Source organism: Salvelinus fontinalis, chromosome 10 (genome assembly GCF_029448725.1).
Source record: "Salvelinus fontinalis isolate EN_2023a chromosome 10, ASM2944872v1, whole genome shotgun sequence".
NCBI classification, from domain to species: domain Eukaryota; kingdom Metazoa; phylum Chordata; class Actinopteri; order Salmoniformes; family Salmonidae; genus Salvelinus; species Salvelinus fontinalis.
The window spans coordinates 49,718,563-49,745,710 of NC_074674.1; the positions used below are offsets into that span (position 1 = coordinate 49,718,563).

Here is a 27,148-nt window from a genome sequence, read left to right on the forward strand (position 1 = left end):
AATAGTGGTACAGTAGTAATAGTAATAATAGTATAGTGGCAGTAATATTATGGTGGTATTAATAGTAGTACAGTAGTAATAGTAATAATAGTATAGTGGCAGTAATTTTATAGTGGTATTAATAGTAGTACAGTAGTAGTGATACCAATAGTAATAGTGTGATAGTAGTAATACTAGTACAGTTGCCGTAGTAATAATAGTAATAGTATAGTAATAAAAATAACAGTGGTAATATTATAGTAGTATTAATAATAGTAGTACCATTATTGTAGTAGTACTAATAGTATAGTAGTAGTAATAATAATAGCAGTAGTGGTGATGGTAGTAGTAGTAATCATATAGTGGTAGTAATAATAGTAATAGTATAGTAGTAGTAATAATATTAGTAATAGTATAGTAGTAGTAATAATATTAGTAATAGTATAGTAGTAGTAATAATATTAGTAATAGTATAGTAGTAGTAATAATTGTAATAGTAGTAATGTTATAGTAGTAGTAACAATAGCAGTAGTAATAGTATAGTAGTAGTAATAATAATAATAGTAGTGGTGGTGGTAGTAGTAATATTATAGAAGTGGTGATAATAGTAATAGCAGTAGCAATAGTATAGTCATAGTAGTAATAATAGTATAGTAGCAGTAGTAATATGGCAGTAGCATTAGTAGCAGTAGTATAGTAGTAGTAGTATAGTGATGGTGGTGGTAATAGTATAGTAGTAGTAATAGTAGTAGTATTAGTAGTGGCAGTAGTAGTATAAGTGGTAATATGGCAGGAGCAGTAATAGTATAGTAGGAGTAGTAGTGGCAATAGTATAGCAGTAGTAATAGTAAGAGTAGCAGTAGTAGTAGTGGTGGTAGTATAGTAATAGCATATTAGTAGTAATAGTAGTAATGGTAATAGTATAGTAGTAGTAATATTAGTATTAGTAGTAGTGGCAGTAGTATAGTAACAGTAGTAGTGGTAATAGTATTGTAGTAGTAGTAATAGTAGTGGTAGCAGTAGTAGTAGTATAGTAATAGTAGTAGTGGTAATAGTATAGTAGTAGTAATATTAGTATTAGTAGTAGTGGCAGTAGTATAGTAACAGTAGTAGTGGTAATAGTATTGTAGTAGTAGTAATAGTAGTGGTAGCAGTAGTAGTAGTATAGTAATAGTAGTAGTAATATGATTAATAGTATTAGCAATAGTATAATAGTAGTAGCAGTAGTAGTAGTGTAAGAATATGTCGAAGATAAATACGCAACACAGAGTTTGAGAGGATGAGAGGACGAGAGTACTAAACTAAATATAGTACTAATGGTCAATAGGGAATTGTCAATGTAAGTATGAGTTGGATCTTAGTTGAAAAGAAGTTTAGAATCAGTGGAATGTCAATCCTGAACTCAGAGATACGTTTACTACGTTCTGTACATTGAGTCAGGGGCAGGATACTTGTTATCTGGCCATTGGCCAGTTGTCCTGCAAGGTCTTCTGATTGGTTAACCTCAGGCTAGGGTGGGGGGTTATAAATGTCATCCTGTTCCTTTGTTTAGTGGAGAAAAGCTGAGGACAGGGGACTTCTGATTGGTTAACCCCAGGCTAGGATGAGGACAGGGGACTTCTGATTGGTCAACCCCAGGCTAGGATGAGGACAGGGGACTTCTGATTGGTTAACCCCAGCCTAGGATGAGGACAGGGGAGACTGAACATCTGAACATCTACCTCCCAGCATAACATCGTGATTTATCCTTCTCAAATAAACCTGTTTTTCACACCCTGATTTGCTTTGGAGATTGTGTTATTATTGAAGAATAACATAACTTGCTAACAGTAATAGTAGTATAGTAATAGTATAGCAGTAGTAGCAGTAGTATATCAGTAGTAGTAGTAGCAGTAGTGTGGTAGTAGCAATAGTAGTATTACTATTATAGTGGCAGTAGTAATAGTATAGTTGTGGTAGTAATATTGGTATTTATAGTATAGCAGTGGTAACAATAGTGGTATTTATAGTATAGTGGTAGCAGTGGTGTAGTAGTGGTAGTATTAGTAGCAGTAATATTATAGTATTAGTATAGTGGTAGTAGTAATCATATAGCGGTGGTAATAGCAATAGTATAGTAGCACAATTATATACGTAGTATTAGTATAGTAGTAGTAGTAGTAGTACTAGTATAGTAGTGGTAATAGTAATAGTAGAGTAGCAGTAGTAGTGGTGGTAGTAGTAGTTATAGTACAGTAGTAGTAGCAGCAGCATAGTAGTAATAGTATAGTAGATGTAATAGTAGTAGTAATAATAATAGTAGTAGTATAGTAGTAGTAGTAGTAGTAGTAGTAGTTACAGTATAGTAGTAGTAGTAGTAGTAGTAGTAGTAGTAGTAGTAGTAGTAGTAGTAGTAGTAGTAGTATGGTAGTAGTTACAGTATAGTAGTAGTAGTAGTAGTAGTAGTAGTAGTAGTAGTAGTAGTAGTAGTAGTAGTAGTATAGTAGTAGTAGTAGTAGTAGTAGTAGTAGTAGTAGTAGTAGTAGTAGTAGTAGTTATAGTAGTAGTATAGTAGTAGTAGTAGTAGTAGTAGTATGGTAGTAGTTACAGTATAGTAGTAGTAGTAGTAGTTGTAGTAGTAGTAGTAGTAGTAGTAGTTATAGTAGTAGTATAGTAGTAGTTACAGTATAGTAGTAGTAGTAGTAGTAGTAGTAGTAGTTGTAGTATAGTAGTAGTAATAATAGTAGTAGTTACAGTATAGTAGTGGTAGTAGTAGTAGTAGTAGTAGTAGTAATAGTAGTAGTAGTAGTAGTAGTAGTAGTTATAGTAGTAGTATAGTAGTAGTATGGTAGTAGTTACAGTATAGTAGTAGTAGTAGTAGTAGTAGTAGTAGTAGTAGTAGTAGTAGTAGTAGTAGTAGTAGTAGTAGTAGTAGTAGTTATAGTAGTAGTATAGTAGTAGTTACAGTATAGTAGTAGTAGTAGTAGTAGTAGTAGTAGTAGTAGTAGTATGGTAGTAGTTACAGTATCGTGGTAGTAGTATAGTAGATGTAATAGTAGTAGTAATAATAGTAGTAGTTACAGTATAGTAGTAGTAGTAGTAGTAGTTATAGTAGTAGTATAGTAGTAGTTACAGTATAGTAGTAGTAGTAGTAGTAGTTATAGTAGTAGTATAGTAGTAGTTACAGTATAGTGGTAGTAGTATAGTAGATGTAAAAGTAGTAGTAATAATAGTAGTAGTAATAGTATAGTAGCAGTAGTGATATTATAGTAGAGGTAATAGTAGTAGTAATAATAGTAGTAGTAGTATAGTAGTAGTAATATTACCCTTGCACGAGTGATGCAGGGCATGGAAGCTCCCGGGGTTGGGGAGGCGTCCGTCCCTCCTCTCCCAGCGAGGGGGCGTATCCCAGTGAGGAAGGGGTGTGTCCCACTGGGGATGGGGTGTGTCCGAGGAGAAAGGCCAGTTCTGACGGCCCGCACCAGCCAAGGCCAGAACACTGCCCATGAGGGCTCCACACCTACAGTCTTGTACAAGTAACCTTGTGGGGACACAATTCACTCCAATTCAATATCCTATTTTCCCTAACCTGTACCCTAACCCTAAAACTAACCCTAACACTAATTCTAACCTTAACCCTAAACCCCCTAGAAATAGCATTTGACTTTGTGGGGACTAACAAAATGTCCCCAGTTGGTAAAATGTTTGTTAGTTTACTATTATTCTGGTCCCCACAAGTATAGTGAAACACATCCAGCGATAACACACACACACAGACACAGACACACAGACACACAGACACACAGACACACAGACACACACACACACACACACACACACACACACACACACACACACACACACACACACACACACACAACACACACCATGACACACACACAACCTCAGGTCTTTATCTAACCTGTATAAACAGACAGCCAATGATCATTGCCCTCCCCAAGGCATCAACACTGGCCTATTACTGGGCAGTAAAAAGCCAATTTATGCTTGATCCGAAAATGTGGTCGGGGGCTTCGTATAGAGGGTGTGACTCCACCAGAGGCACGCCGAGGCCAAATTTAGCTCCGTACCGCATCACTGTGCAGCTAACACATTTTGTAACAATGCGGAGGGCTCCGTATAGCTCTGAATTGACATGATTGGTTGAAGGTAGGTGGGGCGGGAGATCCTGTATAAAAACAATCTCACTTCCTTGACAACTTTTTTTTTTCTTCCCCCACTTCCTTGACAACGTGCTTCACAACAGGTCTACTCAACAGCTCTGCGCTGCTCCTCGAAGCGCAAGGAGTATGAATGCCCTGACATCTGCAGAGGCCGTATCACTGTAAATGCTGCACGGCCACTGCAGACGTCGATTTGACCAGGTAGAGCCTTTTATAATAGATCATTTTGACTGGTTAAAACATCATGCACTTAGACAAAACATTTATACAAAACTCATGCATTTGTTATAGAAATTGTATTATATAGCCACATACATCAGCAGGTAATGTCAGTATGGCATAATATAGGTTGTATTATAGGGTGAGAGCATGCATTCAGTAGACTAAAGCCCTTAAATTCATAATAGATGTTATATTATAGGGTAGAGAGCAGGCATCCAGTAGACTACAATCCTTAAATTAAAATCTTAACCTCAAAGCCAGTTCCAGTTTTCAGGATTTATTTAAACGTGGGGCAACAGGTGGATGCAATTAATTCCCCGGTAGAACAGAAAACTAGCAGTAGCTCGGACCTCCTAGGGTAAGATTTATATACCCCTGGACTAGAGGTTCTGCTCTGAAGGCTCCTTCACCGAGCAGTTTCTGTGACCTTACTAGTACTGTCAAAGTATAACGTTAGTAGCTTGTAGCTAGGCTGTCATAGCGAGGCTACATCATATAAACACACACCATCTCTCTCTATCTGCCGTCCTACTTACGTCCGATGCGACGAGCCGGAGGAACGGAGAGTAGAGAGACAAAAGGGGCCGAAACAGATTAATGTTTTGGGGAGGATGGGGATGCTGAGTGCCGAGGACCACCTCCAAAAGATGTGCAACCGCAACTTCATTCCCCAGAATGTCCGCAGCCACATACTTCCCTCTAAAAACACGGACCAAGTAGTTTGGTACCGACGACGTGTTTTTATTTACATCTCAGAAACGCCCAGATTTGTGTTTTAAACAGTGGTAACGGGGTTGTTTGGACAGTCTCGTTATTGTATACACCAAATAGTATTTTTCTGAGCACTGGGCCGGTGTTATTTTCAATCCGTCCATTTTCTCTCTCACTCCATCCGTGACGTCAGCGTTCTTTTCTCTTCCAGAGCACGATGGCGGACGACGCGACTCGGAAGGCTGTGTCGGAGATCCCGCTGCTCAAGACTAACTCCGGTCCCCGGGACAAGGAACTCTGGGTGCAGCGGCTCCGAGAGGAGTACCTGGCCCTCATCAAGGTAGGACCGGGACGGGAAAAAGACAGGGGCCGGTAAAACAGAACTCCGAAGCCGAACAGGAGAGCTTCTAGCTAACTAAAGACGTGTCACTCACTGACAGTTCACCCGCTGGAGCTGAGCTAGCCACCCAGCTACTAACTAACTAGCTGCCAACTACCCACTGGGCACAAACGTCAGTTCGTCTACTTTTGATTTACACTTTAGTTGTTAACTCGTTTGAATTCAATTTGAAATCAACAAAAAAATGTTACTATGTCATCGGATTTAGATCGCAAAAAAGGCGATATAGCTAGCCTGCCTACTGAAGACATAACGCTATAGCTAGCCCGCCCACTGAAGACATAACGCTATAGATAGCCTGCCTACTGAAGACATAACGCTATAGCTAGCCCGCCCACTGAAGACATAACGCTATAGATAGCCTGACTACTGAAGACAGAACGCTATAGCTAGCCCGCCTACTGAAGACATAACGCTATAGCTAGCCTGACTACTGAAGACAGAACGCTATAGCTAGCCTGCCTACTGAAGACATAACGCTATAGCTAACCTGGCTACTGAAGACATAACGCTATAGCTAGCCTGCCTACTGAAGACAGAACGCTATAGCTAGCCTGCCTACTGAAGACATAACGCTTTAGCTAGCCTGGCTACTGAAGACATAACGCTATAGCTAGCCTGACTACTGAAGACATAACGCTATAGCTAGCCCGGCTACTGAAGACAGAACGCTATAGCTAGCCTGCCTACTGAAGACATAACGCTATAGCTAGCCCGCCTACTGAAGACATAACGCTATAGCTAGCCTGACTACTGAAGACAGAACGCTATAGCTAGCCTGCCTACTGAAGACAGAACGCTATAGCTAGCCTGCCTACTGAAGACAGAAAGCTATAGCTAGCCTGCCTACTGAAGACATAACGCTATAGCTAGCCTGCCTACTGAAGACATAACGCTATAGCTAGCCTGGCTACTGAAGACAGAAAGCTATAGATAGCCTGACTACTGAAGACATAACGCTATAGCTAGCCTGCCTACTGAAGACATAACGCTATAGCTAGCCTGCCTACTGAAGACAGAACGCTATAGCTAGCCCGGCTACTGAAGACAGAACGCTATAGCTAGCCCGACTACTGAAGACAGAACGCTATAGCTAGCCCGACTACTGAAGACAGAACGCTATAGCTAGCCCGGCTACTGAAGACAGAACGCTATAGCTAGCCCGGCTACTGAAGACAGAACGCTATAGCTAGCCCGGCTACTGAAGACAGAACGCTATAGCTAGCCCGGCTACTGAAGACAGAACGCTATAGCTAGCCCGGCTACTGAAGACAGAACGCTATAGCTAGCCCGGCTACTGAAGACAGAACGCTATAGCTAGCCCGGCTACTGAAGACAGAACGCTATAGCTAGCCCGGCTACTGAAGACAGAACGCTATAGCTAGCCCGGCTACTGAAGACAGAACGCTATAGCTAGCCCGGCTACTGAAGACAGAACGCTATAGCTAGCCCGGCTACTGAAGACAGAACGCTATAGCTAGCCCGGCTACTGAAGACAGAACGCTATAGCTAGCCCGCCTACTGAAGACATAACGCTATAGCTAGCCCGCCTACTGAAGACATAACGCTATAGCTAGCCCGCCTACTGAAGACATAACGCTATAGCTAGCCCGCCTACTGAAGACATAACGCTATAGCTAGCCCGCCTACTGAAGACAGAACGCTATAGCTAGCCTGCCTACTGAAGACATAACGCTATAGCTAGCCTGCCTACTGAAGACAGAACGCTATAGCTAGCCTGGCTACTGAAGACAGAACGCTATAGCTAGCCTGGCTACTGAAGACAGAACGCTATAGCTAGCCCGGCTACTGAAGACAGAACGCTATAGCTAGCCCGGCTACTGAAGACAGAACGCTATAGCTAGCCCGGCTACTGAAGACATAACGCTATAGCTAGCCCGCCTACTGAAGACATAACGCTATAGCTAGCCCGCCTACTGAAGACATAACGCTATAGCTAGCCCGCCTACTGAAGACAGAACGCTATAGCTAGCCTGCCTACTGAAGACATAACGCTATAGCTAGCCTGGCTACTGAAGACAGAACGCTATAGCTAGCCTGCCTACTGAAGACAGAACGCTATAGCTAGCCTGCAGAGTCATTTGGCTACCTTGAAGGCGTTATTTTTCTCACACTATATGAACCCTGCTGTTTGGATGGTGTTTACAATATGTTGTTTGTTGTTGACAGTATGTGGAGAACAACAAGACGGCAGACAACGACTGGTTCCGCCTGGAGTCCAACAAGGAGGGAACCAGGTCTGACACACACACACACTGGTGTTGTCACGATACCAGCATTTTTTCTTTGTTACCAGGTTTAATATCAAAATACTCGATACCACAACGATACCATCACGATACTCAATACCACAATGATACCATCACGATACTCAATACCACAATGATACCATCACGATACTCAATACCACAATGATACCATCACAATACTCAATACCACAATGATACCATCACGATACTCAATACCACAATGATACCATCACGATACTCAATACCACAAGGATACCATCACGATACTCAATACCACAAGGATACCATCACGATACTCAATACCACAATGATACCATCACGATACTCAATACCACAAGGATACCATCACGATACTCGATACCAAAACGATATGATCACGATACTCGATACCACAATGATACCATCACAATACTCGATCCTCCTAGACGTTCCCACTTCACAATAACAACACTTACAGTTGACCGGGGCAGCTCTAGCAGGGCAGACATTTTAGGAACTGACTTTTTGGAAAGGTGGCATCCTATGACGGTGCCACGTTGATAGTCAATGAACTCTAAAGTACGGGCCATTTCACAGACAATGTTTGTCTATGGAGATTGCATGGCTGTGTGCTCGATTTTATACACCAGTCAGCAATGGGTGTGGCTGAAATAGAATCCACTAATTTGAAGGGGTGTCCACATATACTTTTGGCCACATAGTGTCTCTGCCTCACCTCTCCTTCTTCACCGAACCAACGGACTCTGTTTGGAGTTATGGTCAAAAACAAAGTTCTAGGTTAGTAAATTGATGTTAGCTTTAGCTGTATACTAGAAAGGGAAGTTAGCCTACAAAGCTGGAAGCTACCGGCATCTTCTTGCTAACAACTCAGCTCAGACTCAGTGCAGTGGTTCCTCCTCAGGACAGGCTAGGGAGCTAACAACTCAGCCCAGACTCAGTGCAGTGGTTCCTCCTCAGGACAGGCTAGGGAGCTAACAACTCAGCCCAGACTCAGTGCAGTGGTTCCTCCTCAGGACAGGCTAGGGAGCTAACAACTCAGCCCAGACTCCCAGTGCAGTGGTTCCTCCTCAGGACAGGCTAGGGAGCTAACAACTCAGCCCAGACTCAGTGCAGTGGTTCCTCTTCAGGACAGGCTAGGGAGCTAACAACTCAGCCCAGACTCCCAGTGCAGTGGTTCCTCCTCAGGACAGGCTAGGGAGCTAACAACTCAGCCCAGACTCAGTGCAGTGGTTCCTCCTCAGGACAGGCTAGGGAGCTAACAACTCAGCCCAGACTCAGTGCAGTGGTTCCTCCTCAGGACAGGCTAGGGAGTTAACAACTCAGCCCAGTGGTTCCTCCTCAGGACAGGCTAGGGAGTTAACAACTCAGCCCAGACTCAGTGCAGTGGTTCCTCCTCAGGACAGGCTAGGGAGCTAACAACTCAGCCCAGTGGTTCCTCCTCAGGACAGGCTAGGGAGTTAACAACTCAGCCCAGTGGTTCCTCCTCAGGACAGGCTAGGGAGTTAACAACTCAGCCCAGACTCAGTGCAGTGGTTCCTCCTTGCTAGCTAGCTAGCTCTAGCAATGAGAAAGTGGATTAGGGAAGAGGTGGTGCTCACGCTAGGGGACATCGGCTGCACTGGTAGACTTGGATCCTCTCAATCAGTATACGACGTGAGATCCATTTAACAGAAGTATCGAAAAGTAAAACAAATTCTACTCCAGAACCGTTTTTTTATTTTCTAGTATCGTAAAAGTACCTATGTACCGTGCAACACACACACACACACTTTTAGTCTTAGTTACAATTTAGTCATTTAATCCTTTGTTATTTTTAGTTATTATGAGTCAACTAAAACTATGGACAATTTTAGTCTAGTTTTAGTCAGTCATTTCAGTCAAACCTCTGTGTCTTCAACTAATCCTCTGTGTCGTTGTCATCTGACTAATCCTGTGTGGTGTTGTTGTTGTCGTCAACTAACCAATCCTGGGTTGTGTTGTTGCCAGGTGGTTTGGGAAGTGCTGGTACATTCATGACCTCCTGAAGTATGAGTTCGACATGGAGTTTGATGTAAGTACACACACACACACACACACACACACACACACACACACACACGCACCACACCAAAGTTTCCGTTAGCCGGTAATAGCCGGCTTTTGGGCAAAAATAAATAAAAAGCAGATCGATCAAAAAAATATATAATAATCCCTTTGATAAATAATGCATTTTTGCCTATTCATTGATTTTTAAGTACCAGTTGATGTAGTGAGAGCTGCTGTAGTGAAATGTATTGCTGTTAATACCAGAGGGTGTAGTGAGAGCTGCTGTAGTGAAATGTATTGCTGTTAATACCAGAGGATATAGTGAGAGCTGCTGTAGTGAAATGTATTGCTGCTAATACCAGAGGATGTAGTGAGAGCTGCTAATACCAGAGGATGTAGAGAGAGCTGCTGTTAATACCAGAGGATGTAGTGAGAGCTGCTGTAGTGAAATGTATTGCTGTTAATACCAGAGGATGTAGTGAGAGCTGCTGTAGTGAAATGTATTGCTGTTAATACCAGAGGATGTAGTGAGAGCTGCTGTAGTGAAATGTATTGCTGTTAATACCAGAGGATGTAGTGAGAGCTGCTGTAGTGAAATGTATTGCTGTTAATACCAGAGGATGTAGTGAGAGCTGCTGTAGTGAAATGTATTGCTGTTAATACCAGAGGACGTAGTGAGAGCTGCTGTAGTGAAATGTATTGCTGTTAATACCAGAGGATGTAGTGAGAGCTGCTGTAGTGAAATGTATTGCTGCTAATACCAGAGGATGTAGTGAGAGCTGCTAATACCAGAGGATATAGTGAGAGCTGCTGTAGTGAAATGTATTGCTGTTAATACCAGAGGACGTAGTGAGAGCTGCTGTAGTGAAATGTATTGCTGTTAATACCAGAGGACGTAGTGAGAGCTGTTAATACCAGAGGACGTAGTGAGAGCTGCTGTAGTGAAATGTATTGCTGTTAATACCAGAGGATGTAGTGAGAGCTGCTAATACCAGAGGACGTAGTGAGAGCTGCTGTAGTGAAATGTATTGCTGTTAATACCAGAGGACGTAGTGAGAGCTGCTGTAGTGAAATGTATTGCTGTTAATACCAGAGGACGTAGTGAGAGCTGCTGTAGTGAAATGTATTGCTGTTAATACCAGAGGACGTAGTGAGAGCTGCTGTAGTGAAATGTATTGCTGCTAATACCAGAGGACGTAGTGAGAGCTGCTAATACCAGAGGACGTAGTGAGAGCTGCTGTAGTGAAATGTATTGCTGTTAATACCAGAGGATGTAGTGAGAGCTGCTGTAGTGAAATGTATTGCTGTTAATACCAGAGGATATAGTGAGAGCTGCTGTAGTGAAATGTATTGCTGTTAATACCAGAGGACGTAGTGAGAGCTGCTGTAGTGAAATGTATTGCTGTTAATACCAGAGGACGTAGTGAGAGCTGTTAATACCAGAGGATGTAGTGAGAGCTGCTGTAGTGAAATGTATTGCTGTTTATACCAGAGGACGTAGTGAGAGCTGCTGTAGTGAAATGTATTGCTGTTAATACCAGAGGACGTAGTGAGAGCTGCTGTAGTGAAATGTATTGCTGTTAATACCAGAGGACGTAGTGAGAGCTGTTAATACCAGAGGATGTAGTGAGAGCTGCTGTAGTGAAATGTATTGCTGTTTATACCAGAGGACGTAGTGAGAGCTGCTGTAGTGAAATGTATTGCTGTTAATACCAGAGGGTGTAGTGAGAGCTGCTGTAGTGAAATGTATTGCTGTTAATACCAGAGGGTGTAGTGAGAGCTGCTGTAGTGAAATGTATTGCTGTTAATACCAGAGGATATAGTGAGAGCTGCTGTAGTGAAATGTATTGCTGTTAATACCAGAGGATATAGTGAGAGCTGCTGTAGTGAAATGTATTGCTGTTAATACCAGAGGATGTAGTGAGAGCTGCTGTAGTGAAATGTATTGCTGTTAATACCAGAGGATGTAGTGAGAGCTGCTGTAGTGAAATGTATTGCTGTTAATACCAGAGGATGTAGTGAGAGCTGCTGTAGTGAAATGTATTGCTGTTAATACCAGAGGATGTAGTGAGAGCTGCTGTAGTGAAATGTATTGCTGTTAATACCAGAGGATGTAGTGAGAGCTGCTGTAGTGAAATGTATTGCTGTTAATACCAGAGGACGTAGTGAGAGCTGTTAATACCAGAGGATGTAGTGAGAGCTGCTGTAGTGAAATGTATTGCTGTTAATACCAGAGGATGTAGTGAGAGCTGCTGTAGTGAAATGTATTGCTGTTAATACCAGAGGATGTAGTGAGAGCTGCTGTAGTGAAATGTATTGCTGTTAATACCAGAGGACGTAGTGAGAGCTGCTGTAGTGAAATGTATTGCTGTTAATACCAGAGGACGTAGTGAGAGCTGCTGTAGTGAAATGTATTGCTGTTAATACCAGAGGATGTAGTGAGAGCTGCTGTAGTGAAATGTATTGCTGTTAATACCAGAGGACGTAGTGAGAGCTGCTGTAGTGAAATGTATTGCTGTTAATACCAGAGGACGTAGTGAGAGCTGCTGTAGTGAAATGTATTGCTGTTAATACCAGAGGATGTAGTGAGAGCTGCTGTAGTGAAATGTATTGCTGTTAATACCAGAGGATATAGTGAGAGCTGCTGTAGTGAAATGTATTGCTGTTAATACCAGAGGATATAGTGAGAGCTGCTGTAGTGAAATGTATTGCTGTTAATACCAGAGGACGTAGTGAGAGCTGCTGTAGTGAAATGTATTGCTGTTAATACCAGAGGACGTAGTGAGAGCTGCTGTAGTGAAATGTATTGCTGTTAATACCAGAGGATGTAGTGAGAGCTGCTGTAGTGAAATGTATTGCTGTTAATACCAGAGGATGTAGTGAGAGCTGCTGTAGTGAAATGTATTGCTGTTAATACCAGAGGATGTAGTGAGAGCTGCTGTAGTGAAATGTATTGCTGTTAATACCAGAGGACGTAGTGAGAGCTGCTGTAGTGAAATGTATTGCTGCTAATACCAGAGGATGTAGTGAGAGCTGCTGTAGTGAAATGTATTGCTGTTAATACCAGAGGATATAGTGAGAGCTGTTAATACCAGAGGATGTAGTGAGAGCTGTTAATACCAGAGGATGTAGTGAGAGCTGCTGTAGTGAAACAGGCTATTCTAAATGCAAAGCATGTTTGAAAACAGCAATTCAAGTGCAACTAGCCAGGCTTCATCAGCACGTCACACACCACATTGCAATGAGCAGGAGGCAGTATGCATTTAAAAAACAAACACTAAATTGTTTGAAACCTGAACGTTTTACTACATATTATGAGGCATGTCTTACCTTGCTTCAAAGTAGCCTAGCCAAAATCCAACCAAACAGGCAGGCAATTATTTAATAAGACTTCTATATACCATTGAAACCAGTATTATTTAATATAGACTTCTATATACCATTGAAACCAGTATTATTTAATATAGACTTCTATATACCATTGAAACCAGTATTATTTAATAAGACTTCTATATACCATTGAAACCAGTATTATTTAATAAGACTTCTATATACCATTGAAACCAGTATTATTTAATAAGACTTCTATATACCATTGAAACCAGTATTATTTAATATAGACTTCTATATACCATTGAAACCAGTATTATTTAATATAGACTTCTATATACCATTGAAACCAGTATTATTTAATAAGACTTCTATATACCATTGAAACCAGTATTATTTAATAAGACTTCTATATACCATTGAAACCAGTATTATTTAATAAGACTTCTATATACCATTGAAACCAGTATTATTTAATAAGACTTCTATATACCATTGAAACCAGTATTATTTAATAAGACTTCTATATACCATTGAAACCAGTATTATTTAATAAGACTTCTATATACCATTGAAACCAGTATTATTTAATAAGACTTCTATATACCATTGAAACCAGTATTATTTAATATAGACTTCTATATACCATTGAAACCAGTATTATTTAATAAGACTTCTATATACCATTGAAACCAGTATTATTTAATAAGACTTCTATATACCATTGAAACCAGTATTATTTAATAAGACTTCTATATACCATTGAAACCAGTATTATTTAATAAGACTTCTATATACCATTGAAACCAGTATTATTTAATAAGACTTCTATATACCATTGAAACCAGTATTATTTAATAAGACTTCTATATACCATTGAAACCAGTATTATTTAATAAGACTTCTATATACCATTGAAACCAGTATTATTTAATAAGACTTCTATATACCATTGAAACCAGTATTATTTAATAAGACTTCTATATACCATTGAAACCAGTATTATTTAATAAGACTTCTATATACCATTGAAACCAGTATTATTTAATAAGACTTCTATATACCATTGAAACCAGTATTATTTAATAAGACTTCTATATACCATTGAAACCAGTATTATTTAATAAGACTTCTATATACCATTGAAACCAGTATTATTTAATAAGACTTCTATATACCATTGAAACCAGTATTATTTAATAAGACTTCTATATACCATTGAAACCAGTATTATTTAATAAGACTTCTATATACCATTGAAACCAGTATTATTTAATAAGACTTCTATATACCATTGAAACCAGTATTATTTAATATAGACTTCTATATACCATTGAAACCAGTATTATTTAATAAAACTTCCATTGAAAGCCTTTTTCCTTCTATTGGTTATCAACTTTCTTTCATTGTTCAGAAGCCAAAGGGACAATTCTAGTCATAATACCAACCCACGCTAGTCATAATACCAACCCACGCTAGTCACAATACCAACCCACGCTAGTCGCAATACCGACCCACGCTAGTCGCAATACCGACCCACGCTAGTCGCAATACCGACCCACGCTAGTCGCAATACCGACCCACGCTAGTCGCAATACCGACCCACGCTAGTCGCAATACCGACCCACGCTAGTCGCAATACCGACCCACGCTAGTCGCAATACCGACCCACGCTAGTCGCAATACCGACCCACGCTAGTCGCAATACCGACCCACGCTAGTCGCAATACCGACCCACGCTAGTCGCAATACCGACCCACGCTAGTCGCAATACCGACCCACGCTAGTCGCAATACCGACCCACGCTAGTCGCAATACCGACCCACGCTAGTCGCAATACCGACCCACGCTAGTCGCAATACCGACCCACGCTAGTCGCAATACCGACCCACGCTAGTCGCAATACCGACCCACGCTAGTCGCAATACCGACCCACGCTAGTCGCAATACCGACCCACGCTAGTCGCAATACCGACCCACGCTAGTCGCAATACCGACCCACGCTAGTCGCAATACCGACCCACGCTAGTCGCAATACCGACCCACGCTAGTCGCAATACCGACCCACGCTAGTCGCAATACCGACCCACGCTAGTCGCAATACCGACCCACGCTAGTCGCAATACCGACCCACGCTAGTCGCAATACCGACCCACGCTAGTCGCAATACCGACCCACGCTAGTCGCAATACCGACCCACGCTAGTCGCAATACCGACCCACGCTAGTCGCAATACCGACCCACGCTAGTCGCAATACCGACCCACGCTAGTCGCAATACCGACCCACGCTAGTCGCAATACCGACCCACGCTAGTCGCAATACCGACCCACGCTAGTCGCAATACCGACCCACGCTAGTCGCAATACCGACCCACGCTAGTCGCAATACCGACCCACGCTAGTCGCAATACCGACCCACGCTAGTCGCAATACCGACCCACGCTAGTCGCAATACCGACCCACGCTAGTCGCAATACCGACCCACGCTAGTCGCAATACCGACCCACGCTAGTCGCAATACCGACCCACGCTAGTCGCAATACCGACCCACGCTAGTCGCAATACCGACCCACGCTAGTCGCAATACCGACCCACGCTAGTCGCAATACCGACCCACGCTAGTCGCAATACCGACCCACGCTAGTCGCAATACCGACCCACGCTAGTCGCAATACCGACCCACGCTAGTCGCAATACCGACCCACGCTAGTCGCAATACCGACCCACGCTAGTCGCAATACCGACCCACGCTAGTCGCAATACCGACCCACGCTAGTCGCAATACCGACCCACGCTAGTCGCAATACCGACCCACGCTAGTCGCAATACCGACCCACGCTAGTCGCAATACCGACCCACGCTAGTCGCAATACCGACCCACGCTAGTCGCAATACCGACCCACGCTAGTCGCAATACCGACCCACGCTAGTCGCAATACCCGACCCACGCTAGTCGCAATACCCGACCCACGCTAGTCGCAATACCCGACCCACGCTAGTCGCAATACCCGACCCACGCTAGTCGCAATACCGACCCACGCTAGTTTATCTCCTCTGTCTACATACTGCTGCCTCGTTACGGCCCCGCCGCCGCCTCGTTACGGCCCCGCCGCCGCCTCGTTACGGCCCCGCCCCGCCGCCTCCTCGTTACGGCCCCGCCGCCTCCTCGTTACGGCCCCGCCCCGCCGCCTCCTCGTTACGGCCCCGCCGCCTCCTCGTTACGGCCCCGCCGCCTCCTCGTTACGGCCCCGCCGCCTCCTCGTTACGGCCCCGCCGCCTCCTCGTTACGGCCCCGCCGCCTCCTCGTTACGGCCCCGCCGCCTCCTCGTTACGGCCCCGCCGCCTCCTCGTTACGGCCCCGCCGCCTCCTCGTTACGGCCCCGCCGCCTCCTCGTTACGGCCCCGCCGCCTCCTCGTTACGGCCCCGCCGCCTCCTCGTTACGGCCCCGCCGCCTCCTCGTTACGGCGCTTATAATATGAAGAAAATAGTTTACCACCATTTTAAGCTAAATGTTCTGATGTGTTGCATCAGACTCATTATGTAGCCTGGGCCTACTGGTTGTATGCATTTGGGATCTGTAGCCCTCACCAGCCTGTAGCCCTGACGCTCACCAGCCTGTAGCCCTGACGCTCACCAGCCTGTAGCCCTGACGCTCACCAGCCTGTAGCCCTGACGCTCACCAGCCTGTAGCCCTGACACTCACCAGCCTGTAGCCCTGACGCTCACCAGCCTGTAGCCCTGACGCTCACCAGCCTGTAGCCCTGACGCTCACCAGCCTGTAGCCCTGACGCTCACCAGCCTGTAGCCCTGACGCTCACCAGCCTGTAGTCCTGACACTCACCAGCCTGTAGCCCTGACGCTGACCGGCCTGAACACTCACCAGCCTGAACACTCACCAGCCTGTAGACCTGACGCTCACCAGCCTGAACACTCACCAGCCTGTAGCCCTGACACTCACCAGCCTGTAGCCCTGACACTCACCAGCCTGTAGCCCTGACACTCACCAGCCTGTAGCCCTGACACTCACCAGCCTGTAGTCCTGACACTCACCAGCCTGTAGCCCTGACGCTGACCGGCCTGAACACTCACCAGCCTGAACACTCACCAGCCTGTAGACCTGACGCTCACCAGCCTGAACACTCACCAGCCTGTAGCCCTGACACTCACCAGCCTGTAGCCCTGACGCTCACCAGCCTGTAGTCCTGACGCTCACCAGCCTGTATCCCTGACGCTCACCAGCCTGAACACTCACCAGCCTGTAGTCCTGAACACTCACCAGCCTGTAGCCCTGACACTCACCAGCCTGTAGCCCTGACGCTCACCAGCCTGTAGCCCTGACGCTCACCAGCCTGTAGCCCTGACGCTCACCAGCCTGTAGCCCTGACACTGTCTCTCCTGACTGATCAGATTCCTGTAACGTACCCGTCCACTGCCCCCGAGGTCGCCATCCCAGAGCTGGATGGGAAAACGGCCAAGATGTACAGGTAAGAAACACAGACGGCCCATTGTGATGAAGAGTGGTGCAGGGTGACATGGTTCCTGTCTTGTTGCAGGGGGGGGAAGATTTGTCTGACGGACCACTTCAAACCCCTGTGGGCGCGAAACGTACCGAAGTTTGGATTGGCTCACCTGATGGCCCTGGGGGTACGTGCTCTATGTGTATGTTTGTCTGATGTGTGTCTTTGTGTCTGGTGCGTGTGTTAGTTCTGTTACACTAGACTTGGCTGTACTACTAACTGTAGTATTCATAGAGCTGTGACTACACCCCCTGAAAAGTTGAGTCTGTGTGTCTCTGTGTTGTAGTTCTGTGTTATAGTTCTGTGTGTCTCTGTGTTGTAGTTCTGTGTTATAGTTCTGTGTTATAGTTCTGTGTCTCTGTTGTAGTTCTGTGTCTCTGTGTTATAGTTCTGTGTCTCTGTGTTATAGTTCTGTGTCTCTGTGTTATAGTTCTGTGTCTCTGTGTTATAGTTCTGTGTCTCTGTGTTATAGTTCTGTGTCTCTGTGTTATAGTTCTGTGTCTCTGTGTTATAGTTCTGTGTTATAGTTCTGTGTTATAGTTCTGTGTTATAGTTCTGTGTTATAGTTCTGTGTTATAGTTCTGTGTTATAGTTCTGTGTTATAGTTCTGTGTTATAGTTCTGTGTTATAGTTCTGTGTTATAGTTCTGTGTTATAGTTCTGTGTTATAGTTCTGTGTTATAGTTCTGTGTTATAGTTCTGTGTTATAGTTCTGTGTTATAGTTCTGTGTTATAGTTCTGTGTTATAGTTCTGTGTTATAGTTCTGTGTGTCTCTGTGTTATAGTTCTGTGTGTCTCTGTGTTATAGTTCTGTGTGTCTCTGTGTTATAGTTCTGTGTGTCTCTGTGTTATAGTTCTGTGTGTCTCTGTGTTATAGTTCTGTGTGTCTCTGTGTTATAGTTTTGTGTGTCTCTGTGTTGTAGTTTTGTGTGTCTCTGTGTTGTAGTTCTGTTTGTCTCTGTGTTGTAGTTCTGTTTGTCTCTGTGTTATAGTTCTGTGTGTCTCTGTCTCTGTGTTATAGTTCTGTGTGTCTCTGTGTCTCTGTGTTATAGTTCTGTGTTACTAGACTGTACTACTAACTGTACTATTCACAGAGCTGTGAGGAAGTAACCACCCCCTGAAAAGTTGTTTTTGGACATATGGATATTGGATTTCAATACTATTGACAGATAAAGGTAACCTAATTTAACAAATGACACTGAAAAGCTACACTTTGCAATTATTTATTCCACAAAAATCAACAGAAATGAAATGTCCTTGTGGGGGGAAATAATACAGCCCTAGTAACAATAGCTGGTGTTTCCCCCTTTGGCTAACTTCCTGTAGACATTTCTTGTTACTGTCTAGAAGTCTCTTACATCAACTGGGAGGAATCTCTGCCCACTCTTTCTTCCAGAACTGCTTCAACTGTGTGTTGTTTGAGGGCTTTCTTGCATGTACGGCCCACTTCAAGTCCCCCTCACCATTTCTGTAGGATTAAGATTTGGGCTTTGACTCGGCCATTCCATAACCCTCCATTTCCACAGGATTGGGATCTGGGCTTTGACTCGGCCATTCCATAACCCTCCATTTCCACAGGATTGGGATCTGGGCTTTGACTCGGCCATTCCATAACCCTCCATTTCTACAGGATTGGGATCTGGGCTTTGACTCGGCCATTCCATAACCCTCCATTTCTACAGGATTGGGATTTGGGCTTTGACTCGGCCATTCCATAACCCTCCGTTTCTACAGGATTGGGATCTGGGCTTTGACTCGGCCATTCCATAACCCTCCGTTTCTACAGGATTGGGATCTGGGCTTTGACTCGGCCATTCCATAACCCTCCATTTCTACAGGATTGGGATCTGGGCTTTGACTCGGCCATTCCATAACCCTCCATTTCTACAGGATTGGGATCTGGGCTTTGACTCGGCCATTCCATAACCCTCCATTTCTACAGGATTGGGATCTGGGCTTTGACTCGGCCATTCCATAACCTTCCATTTCTTCTTTTTGAGCCATTCTGTTGTGGATTTGCCCCTGTGTTTTGGACCATTGTCCTGTTGCAAGATCCATTTTGGATTCAGCTTTTTTGACAAATGTCCTCACATTCTCCTCCTGTATTCTCTGGTACAATGTGGATTGATGGTTGACTCAATGATGGCACGCTGGCCAGGCCCTGAGGCAGCACACTCTATGGTTGGTGTGAGGTTCTTCTGTTCAAAAGGCAGTGTTTTGTTTTCAGCAAACATGACTTCTGGCATTGTGGCCAAACAACTCCACCTTTGACTCATCTGTCCAGAGCACATTGTTCTTCCCCCAGGTGTTGTCTGGCCAACTACAGTGTATTTCTATTCTGTTTTTGAGAGCAGAAGCTTCTTCCTTCCTGACCTCATGGAGGCAAAGTCTCTTTCTGATAGTTGACTCATGCAGTTCAACAGTGATTGTGGCAAGAGATGCCTGTAAATCCCTTGATGTTACCCTGGGGGTTCTTACAGCCTTCTTTGAGCATCTATAAATTATCCATCAGACACTGGAATGATTGACTTCAAATTGCTTGTAACTCCTCCCAGACTCATTGGCCTCATCAACGTTTATTCTGAGGGCCTCAGAGAGCTCTTTTGGTCTTGGCATAACGTGTTACCACACACCCGTATGTCTAAGACCAGACCAGGTTTCTGATCTTCATGGAAGGCTGGACCCTACCAAACCAGACCAGGTTTCTGATCTTCATGGAAGGCTGGACCCTACCAAACCAGACCAGGTTTCTGATCTTCATGGAAGGCTGGACCCTACCAAACCAAACCAAGTGTCTGATCTTCATGGAAGGCTGGACCCTACCAAACCAGACCAAGTGTCTGATCTTCTTGGAAGACTGGACCCTACCAAACCAGACCAAGTTTCTGATCTTCATGGAAGACTGGACCCTACCAAACCAGACCAGGTTTCTGATCTTCATGGAAGGCTGGACCCTACCAAACCAGACCAAGTTTCTGATCTTCATGGAAGGCTGGACCCTACCAAACCAGACCAGGTTTCTGATCTTCATGGAAGGCTGGACCCTACCAAACCAAACCAAGTGTCTGATCTTCATGGAAGGCTGGACCCTACCAAACCAGACCAAGTGTCTGATCTTCTTGGAAGACTGGACCCTACCAAACCAGACCAAGTTTCTGATCTTCATGGAAGGCTGGACCCTACCAAACCAGACCAAGTGTCTGATCTTCTTGGAAGACTGGACCCTACCAAACCAGACCAAGTTTCTGATCTTCATGGAAGGCTGGACCTTACCAAACCAGACCAGGTTTCTGATCTTCTTGGAAGACTGGACCCTACCAAACCAGACCAGGTTTCTGATCTTCTTGGAAGACTGGACCTTACCAAACCAGACCAGGTTTCTGATCTTCATGGAAGGCTGGACCTTACCAAACCAGACCAGGTTTCTGATCTTCTTGGAAGACTGGACCCTACCAAACCAGACCAAGTTTCTGATCTTCATGGAAGGGTGGGTGGATCCTCCATGTTATTTCTAATCATTTGCACCTGATTCTAATTTGTAATTTTGTATTTTTTAACCTTTATTTAACTAGGCACGTCAGTTAACTTCTCTGGGATATGGGCCAAAAGCCAGTAAAAATGCAGAGCGCAAAATTGAAATATATTACTATAAAAATTTAACTTTCATGAAATCACATATGAAAGACACCAAATTAAAGCTACACTTGTTGTGAATCCAGCCAACATGTCTGATTTCAAAAAGGATTTACGGCGAAAGCACACCAAACGATTGTTAGGTCAGTACATAGCCACAGAAAAACACTGCCATTTTTCCAGCCAAAGAGAGGAGTAACAAAAAGCAGAAATGGAGATAAAATTAATCACTAACCTTTGATGATCTTCATCAGATGACACTCATAGGACATCATGTTACACAATACATGTATGTTTTGTTCGATAAAGTTCATATTTATATCCAAAAACCTCAGTTTACATTGGCGCCATGTTCAGAAATGCCTCCAAAATATCTGGAGAAATTGCAGAGAGCCACATCAAATAACAGAAATACTCATCAAAAACTTTGAAAGATACATGTTTTACATAGAATTAAAGATACATTTGTTCTTAATGCAACCGCTGTGTCAGATTTAAAAAAAAAAACTTTACGGAAAAAGCAAACCATTAAATAATCTGAGACGGCGCTCAGATAAAAACAACATTTCTCCGCCATGTTGGAGTCAACAGAAATACGAAATTACATCATAAATATTCCCTTACCTTTGATCTTCATCAGAATGCACTCCCAGGAATCCTAGTTCCACAATAATTATTATTATTATTTTTGATAATGTCCGTTATTTATATCTAAGTAGCTACTTTTGCTAGCATGTTTAGTGCACATGTCCAAACGCTCGCGCAGATCCAGGCAAACGTCGGACGAAAACTACAAAAAGTTATATTACAGGTCGAATAAACTTGTCAAACTAAGTAGAGAATCAATCTTCAGGATGTTGTTATCATAAGTATTCAATAACGTTCCAACCGGAGAATTCCTTTGTGTCTCTAGAAGTAATGGAACGCAAGACGATATCGTTTGGAATGCGCGTGACCAGGACCTGGCAATCTGCCAGACCACTGACTAAAACAGCTCCCATCCGGCCCACGTCACAGTAGAAGCTTCATTCAATGTTCTACAGACTGTTGACATCTAGTGGAAGGCGTAGGAAGTGCAAACAGATCCATATCCCACTGGGATTTCAATAGGCAATGAGTTGAAAATCGACCAGCCTCAGAATTCTCACTTCCTCTTTGGATTTTCTCTCAGGTTTTTGCCTGCCATATAAGTTCTGTTATACTCAGACATCATTCGAACAGTTTTAGAAATTTCAGAGTGGTTTATATCCAATAGTAATAATAATATGCATATATTAGCATCTGGGACAGAGTAGGAGGCAGTTCACTCTGGGCACGCTTTTCATCCAAAGTGAAATGCTGCCCCCTATCCTAGAGAAGTTAAGAACAAATTCTTATTTACAATGACTGCCTACTCCGGCCAAACCCTCCCTTAAACCGGACGACGCTGGGCCAATTGTGCACCACCCTATGGGACTCCCCATCAGGGCCGGTTGTGATACAGCCCAGGATCGAACCAGGGTATGTATTTATTACGGTTCCCCATTTAGTTCCTCCTAAGGCAGCAGCTACTCTACCTGGGGTCCAAACACATTAAGGCGCTTACATTACATATAAAACAACAGATAAAAATGACTTTTAGGGGGTGTAGCTACTTCCTCACAGCATGAATAGTACAGTTAGTAGTACAGTCTAGTAACACAGAACTAAAACACAGAGACACAGAACTATAACACAGAGACACAGAACTATAACACAGAGACACAGAACTATAACACAGAGACACAGAACTATAACACAGAGACACAGAACTATAACACAGAGACACAGAACTATAACACAGAGACACAGAACTATAACACAGAGACACAGAACTATAACACAGAGACACAGAACTATAACACAGAGACACAGAACTATAACACAGAGACACAGAACTATAACACAGAGACACAGAACTATAACACAGAGACACAGAACTATAACACAGAGACACAGAACTATAACACAGAGACACAGAACTATAACACAGAGACACAGAACTATAACACAGAGACACAGAACTACAAAACAGACACACACAGAACTACAAAACAGACACACACAGAACTACAACACAGAGACACACAGAACTACAACACAGAGACACACAGAACTACAACACAGAGACACACAGAACTACAACACAGAGACACACAGAACTACAACACAGAGACACACAGAACTACAACACAGAGACACACAGAACTACAACACAGAGACACACAGAACTACAACACAGAGACACACAGAACTACAACACAGAGACACACAGAACTACAACACAGAGACACACAGAACTACAACACAGAGACACACAGAACTACAACACAGAGACACACAGAACTACAACACAGAGACACACAGAACTACAACACAGAGACACACAGAACTACAACACAGAGACACACAGAACTACAACACAGAGACACACAGAACTACAACACAGAGACACACAGAACTACAACACAGAGACACACAGAACTATAACACAGAGACACACAGAACTACAACACAGAGACACACAGAACTACAACACAGAGACACACAGAACTATAACACAGAGACACACAGAACTATAACACAGAGACACACAGAACTATAACACAGAGACACACAGAACTATAACACAGAGACACACAGAACTATAACACAGAGACACACAGAACTATAACACAGAGACACACAGAACTATAACACAGAGACACACAGAACTATAACACAGAGACACACAGAACTATAACACAGAGACACACAGAACTATAACACAGAGACACACAGAACTATAACACAGAGACACACAGAACTATAACACAGAGACACACAGAACTATAACACAGAGACACACAGAACTATAACACAGAGACACACAGAACTATAACACAGAGACACACAGAACTATAACACAGAGACACACAGAACTATAACACAGAGACACACAGAACTATAACACAGAGACACACAGAACTATAACACAGAGACACACAGAACTATAACACAGAGACACACAGAACTATAACACAGAGACACACAGAACTATAACACAGAGACACACAGAACTATAACACAGAGACACACAGAACTATAACACAGAGACACACAGAACTATAACACAGAGACACACAGAACTATAACACAGAGACACACAGAACTATAACACAGAGACACACAGAACTATAACACAGAGACACACAGAACTATAACACAGAGACACACAGAACTATAACACAGAGACACACAGAACTATAACACAGAGACACACAGAACTATAACACAGAGACACACAGAACTATAACACAGAGACACACAGAACTATAACACAGAGACACAGAACTATAACACAGAGACACAGAACTACAAAACAGACACAGAACTACAACACAGAGACACAGAACTACAACACAGAGACACAGAACTATAACACAGAGACACAGAACTATAACACAGAACTATAACACAGAGACACAGAACTATAACACAGAGACACACAGAACTATAACACAGAGACACACAGAACTATAACAGAACTACAACACAGAGACACACAGACTCAACTTTTCCAGGGGTGTTCTTCACATCTCTTATGTCCAGTAACTAACAACCTAACTGACGACCTCTCTGCCTCTCTGTCTCTGTGTGTGTCTCTGTCTCTGTCTCTGTCTCTGTCTTTGTGTGTGTCTCTGTCTCTGTGTGTGTCTCTGTCTCTGTGTGTGTAGTTGGGTCCGTGGTTGGCGGTGGAGATTCCAGACCTGATCTCTAAAGGACTGATCACACACAGAGAGCAGCAGGGAAGCTGAGACCCCCCCTTCCCTCTTTGTGAACATGTTTACTGGTCCCAGTGAAGGTGCTGCTGCTGTTTGTTCTGAGAACCAGAAAACAGACTAATGATGTGGCTACCGACATGTGACCCACTCACTCTTCTGTTGCTTTAAAAGGCAATGTTCCTGCGTTCACATTCAAGTTAAACTCTGCAGATGTCGGCTCATCCAGAAATGACCTTTTAAATGTCAGTTGCGCTATAACACCATGTTGAATCGCAGCCTGCATTCCACTAGAAAACGGGTGTTTTAAACTTCAGTGTTTGAGTTGACAGAATGTTGTTCCTGTGTCATCTAATAAAACATGTCTGATCCCTCGCATGTGTTTTATCTGTGTTCTGATTTGATAACTGTCGTGTGTTTTGATGTGTGCTCAGCCCCCTCCTGTACTCCCTGTTAACCCATGACTGCGTGGCCATGCACGCCTCCAACTCAATCATCAAGTTCGCAGACAGTGGTAGGCTTGATTACCAACGATGACAAGACAGCCTACAGAGAGGAGGTGAGGTCTCTGGTAATGTGGTGCCTGGAAAACCTCTCACTCAATGTCAACAAAACAAAGGAGATGATCGTGGACTTCAGGAAACAGCAGAGGGTGTACCCTCCCCCTATCTACATCGACGGGACTGCAGTCGAGAAGGTGGAAAGCTTTAAGTTCCTTGGCGTACACATCACTGACAAACTGAAACGGACCACCCACACAGACAGCGTTGTGAAGAAGGCGCAACAGAACCTCTTCAACCTCAGGAGACTAAAGAAATTGGGCTTGTCACCTAAAACCCTCACAAACTTTTACAGATGCACAATTGAAAGCATCCTGCTGTATCACCGCCTGGTACGGCAACTACACCGCCCGCAACCGCAAGGCTCTCCAGAGGGTGGTGCGCCAACGCATTACCGGGGGCAAACTACCCGCCCTCCAGGACACCTACAGCACCCGAAGGCAAAAATAATCAAGGACATCAATCACCCAAACCACTGCCTGTTCACCCCGCTGTCATTCAGAAGGCGAGGTCAGTACAGGTGCATCAGCTGGGACCGAGAGACTGTAAAACAGCTTCTATCTCAAGGCCATCAGACTGTTAAACAGCCATCACTAGCACATTAGAGGCTGCTGACTATAGGCATAGACTAGGAATCACTGGCCACTTTAAGGAATGGAACACTAGTAACTTTAATAATGTTTACATATCTGGCATTACTCATCTCATATGTATATATTCTATACTATGGTATCTTAGTCACTTAATGTTTACATATCTGGCATTACTCATCTCATATGTACAGTTGAGGTCGGTAGTTTACATACACCTTAGCCAAATACATTTGAACTCCGTTTTTCACAATTCAAGACATTTAATCCTAGTAAATATTCCCTGTCTTAGGTCAGTTAGGATCACCACTTTATTTTAAGAATGTGAAATGTCAGAATAATAGAGATTTATTTCAGCTTTTATTCCTTTAATCACATTCCCAGTGGGTCAGAAGTTTACATACACTCAATTAGTATTTGGTAGCATTGCCTTTAAATTGTTTTACTTGGGTTAAACGTTTCGGGTAGCCTTCCACAAGCTTCCTACAATAAGTTGGGTGAATTTTGGCCCATTCCTCCTGACAGAGCTGGTGTAACTGAGTCAGGTTTGTAGGCACACAATTTTTAAGTTCTGCCCACAACATTTCTATAGGATTGAGGTCAGAGCTTTCTGATGGCCTTGACCTTGACTTTGTTGTCCTTAAGCCATTTTGCCACCACTTTGGAAGTATGCTTGGGGTCATTGTCCATTTGGAAGACCCATTTGCGACCAAGCTTTAACTTCCTGACTGATGACTTGAGATGTTGCTTCAATATATCCACATACGGATGGTGGTGTTCTTCGACTTGCAAGCCTCCCCCTTTGTCCTCCAAACATAACGATGGTCATTATGGCCAAACAGTTCTATTTTTGTTTCATCAGACCAGAGGACATTTCTCCAAAAAGTACAATCGTTGTCCCCATGTGCAGTTGCAAACCGTAGTCTGGCTTTTTTATGGCGGTTTTGGAGCAGTGGCTTCTTCCTTGC

The 27,148-nt window shown here is 43.5% G+C and overlaps 2 protein-coding genes across 3 annotated transcripts in view; one reads left to right on the forward strand and one right to left on the reverse strand.

The window, feature by feature from the left end:
• The window catches only part of si:dkey-71l1.1 (uncharacterized protein LOC569883 homolog), a 43,463-nt gene extending 38,408 nt beyond the window's left edge, over nucleotides 1-5,055 (reverse strand). Inside the window, exons 1-2 of one of the 2 annotated variants that reach the window (XM_055936951.1) lie at nucleotides 4,901-5,055; nucleotides 3,285-3,499 (exon numbers count right to left, since the gene is read on the reverse strand). In XM_055936951.1, coding sequence (XP_055792926.1) covers nucleotides 3,285-3,499; nucleotides 4,901-5,055 — 370 coding nt within the window. Of the gene's footprint in view, nucleotides 1-3,284; nucleotides 3,500-4,871 lie in introns of both variants that reach the window. The other variant, XM_055936952.1, reaches the window with a different exon arrangement.
• A 227-nt stretch (nucleotides 5,056-5,282) lies between these two features.
• Nucleotides 5,283-25,406, forward strand: ufc1 (ubiquitin-fold modifier conjugating enzyme 1). Its single transcript, XM_055936953.1, has 6 exons — nucleotides 5,283-5,415; nucleotides 7,666-7,733; nucleotides 9,732-9,795; nucleotides 17,510-17,586; nucleotides 17,656-17,746; nucleotides 24,986-25,406. The coding sequence occupies exons 1-6, from the start codon at nucleotides 5,293-5,295 to the stop codon at nucleotides 25,064-25,066; spliced, it is 504 nt and encodes a 167-aa protein (XP_055792928.1). The 5' UTR covers nucleotides 5,283-5,292; the 3' UTR covers nucleotides 25,067-25,406.
• Nucleotides 25,407-27,148: the final 1,742 nt, after the last annotated feature.

Bases quoted from the DNA above. Each gene is read 5' to 3' on its own strand.
- ufc1 (XM_055936953.1), top strand. From the start codon at position 5,293: ATGGCGGACGACGCGACTCGGAAGGCTGTGTCGGAGATCCCGCTGCTC. The intron at 7,734-9,731 runs GTCTGACACACA...TGTTGTTGCCAG, and splicing joins TCCAACAAGGAGGGAACCAG to GTGGTTTGGGAAGTGCTGGT. The intron at 9,796-17,509 runs GTAAGTACACAC...CTGACTGATCAG, and splicing joins AGTTCGACATGGAGTTTGAT to ATTCCTGTAACGTACCCGTC.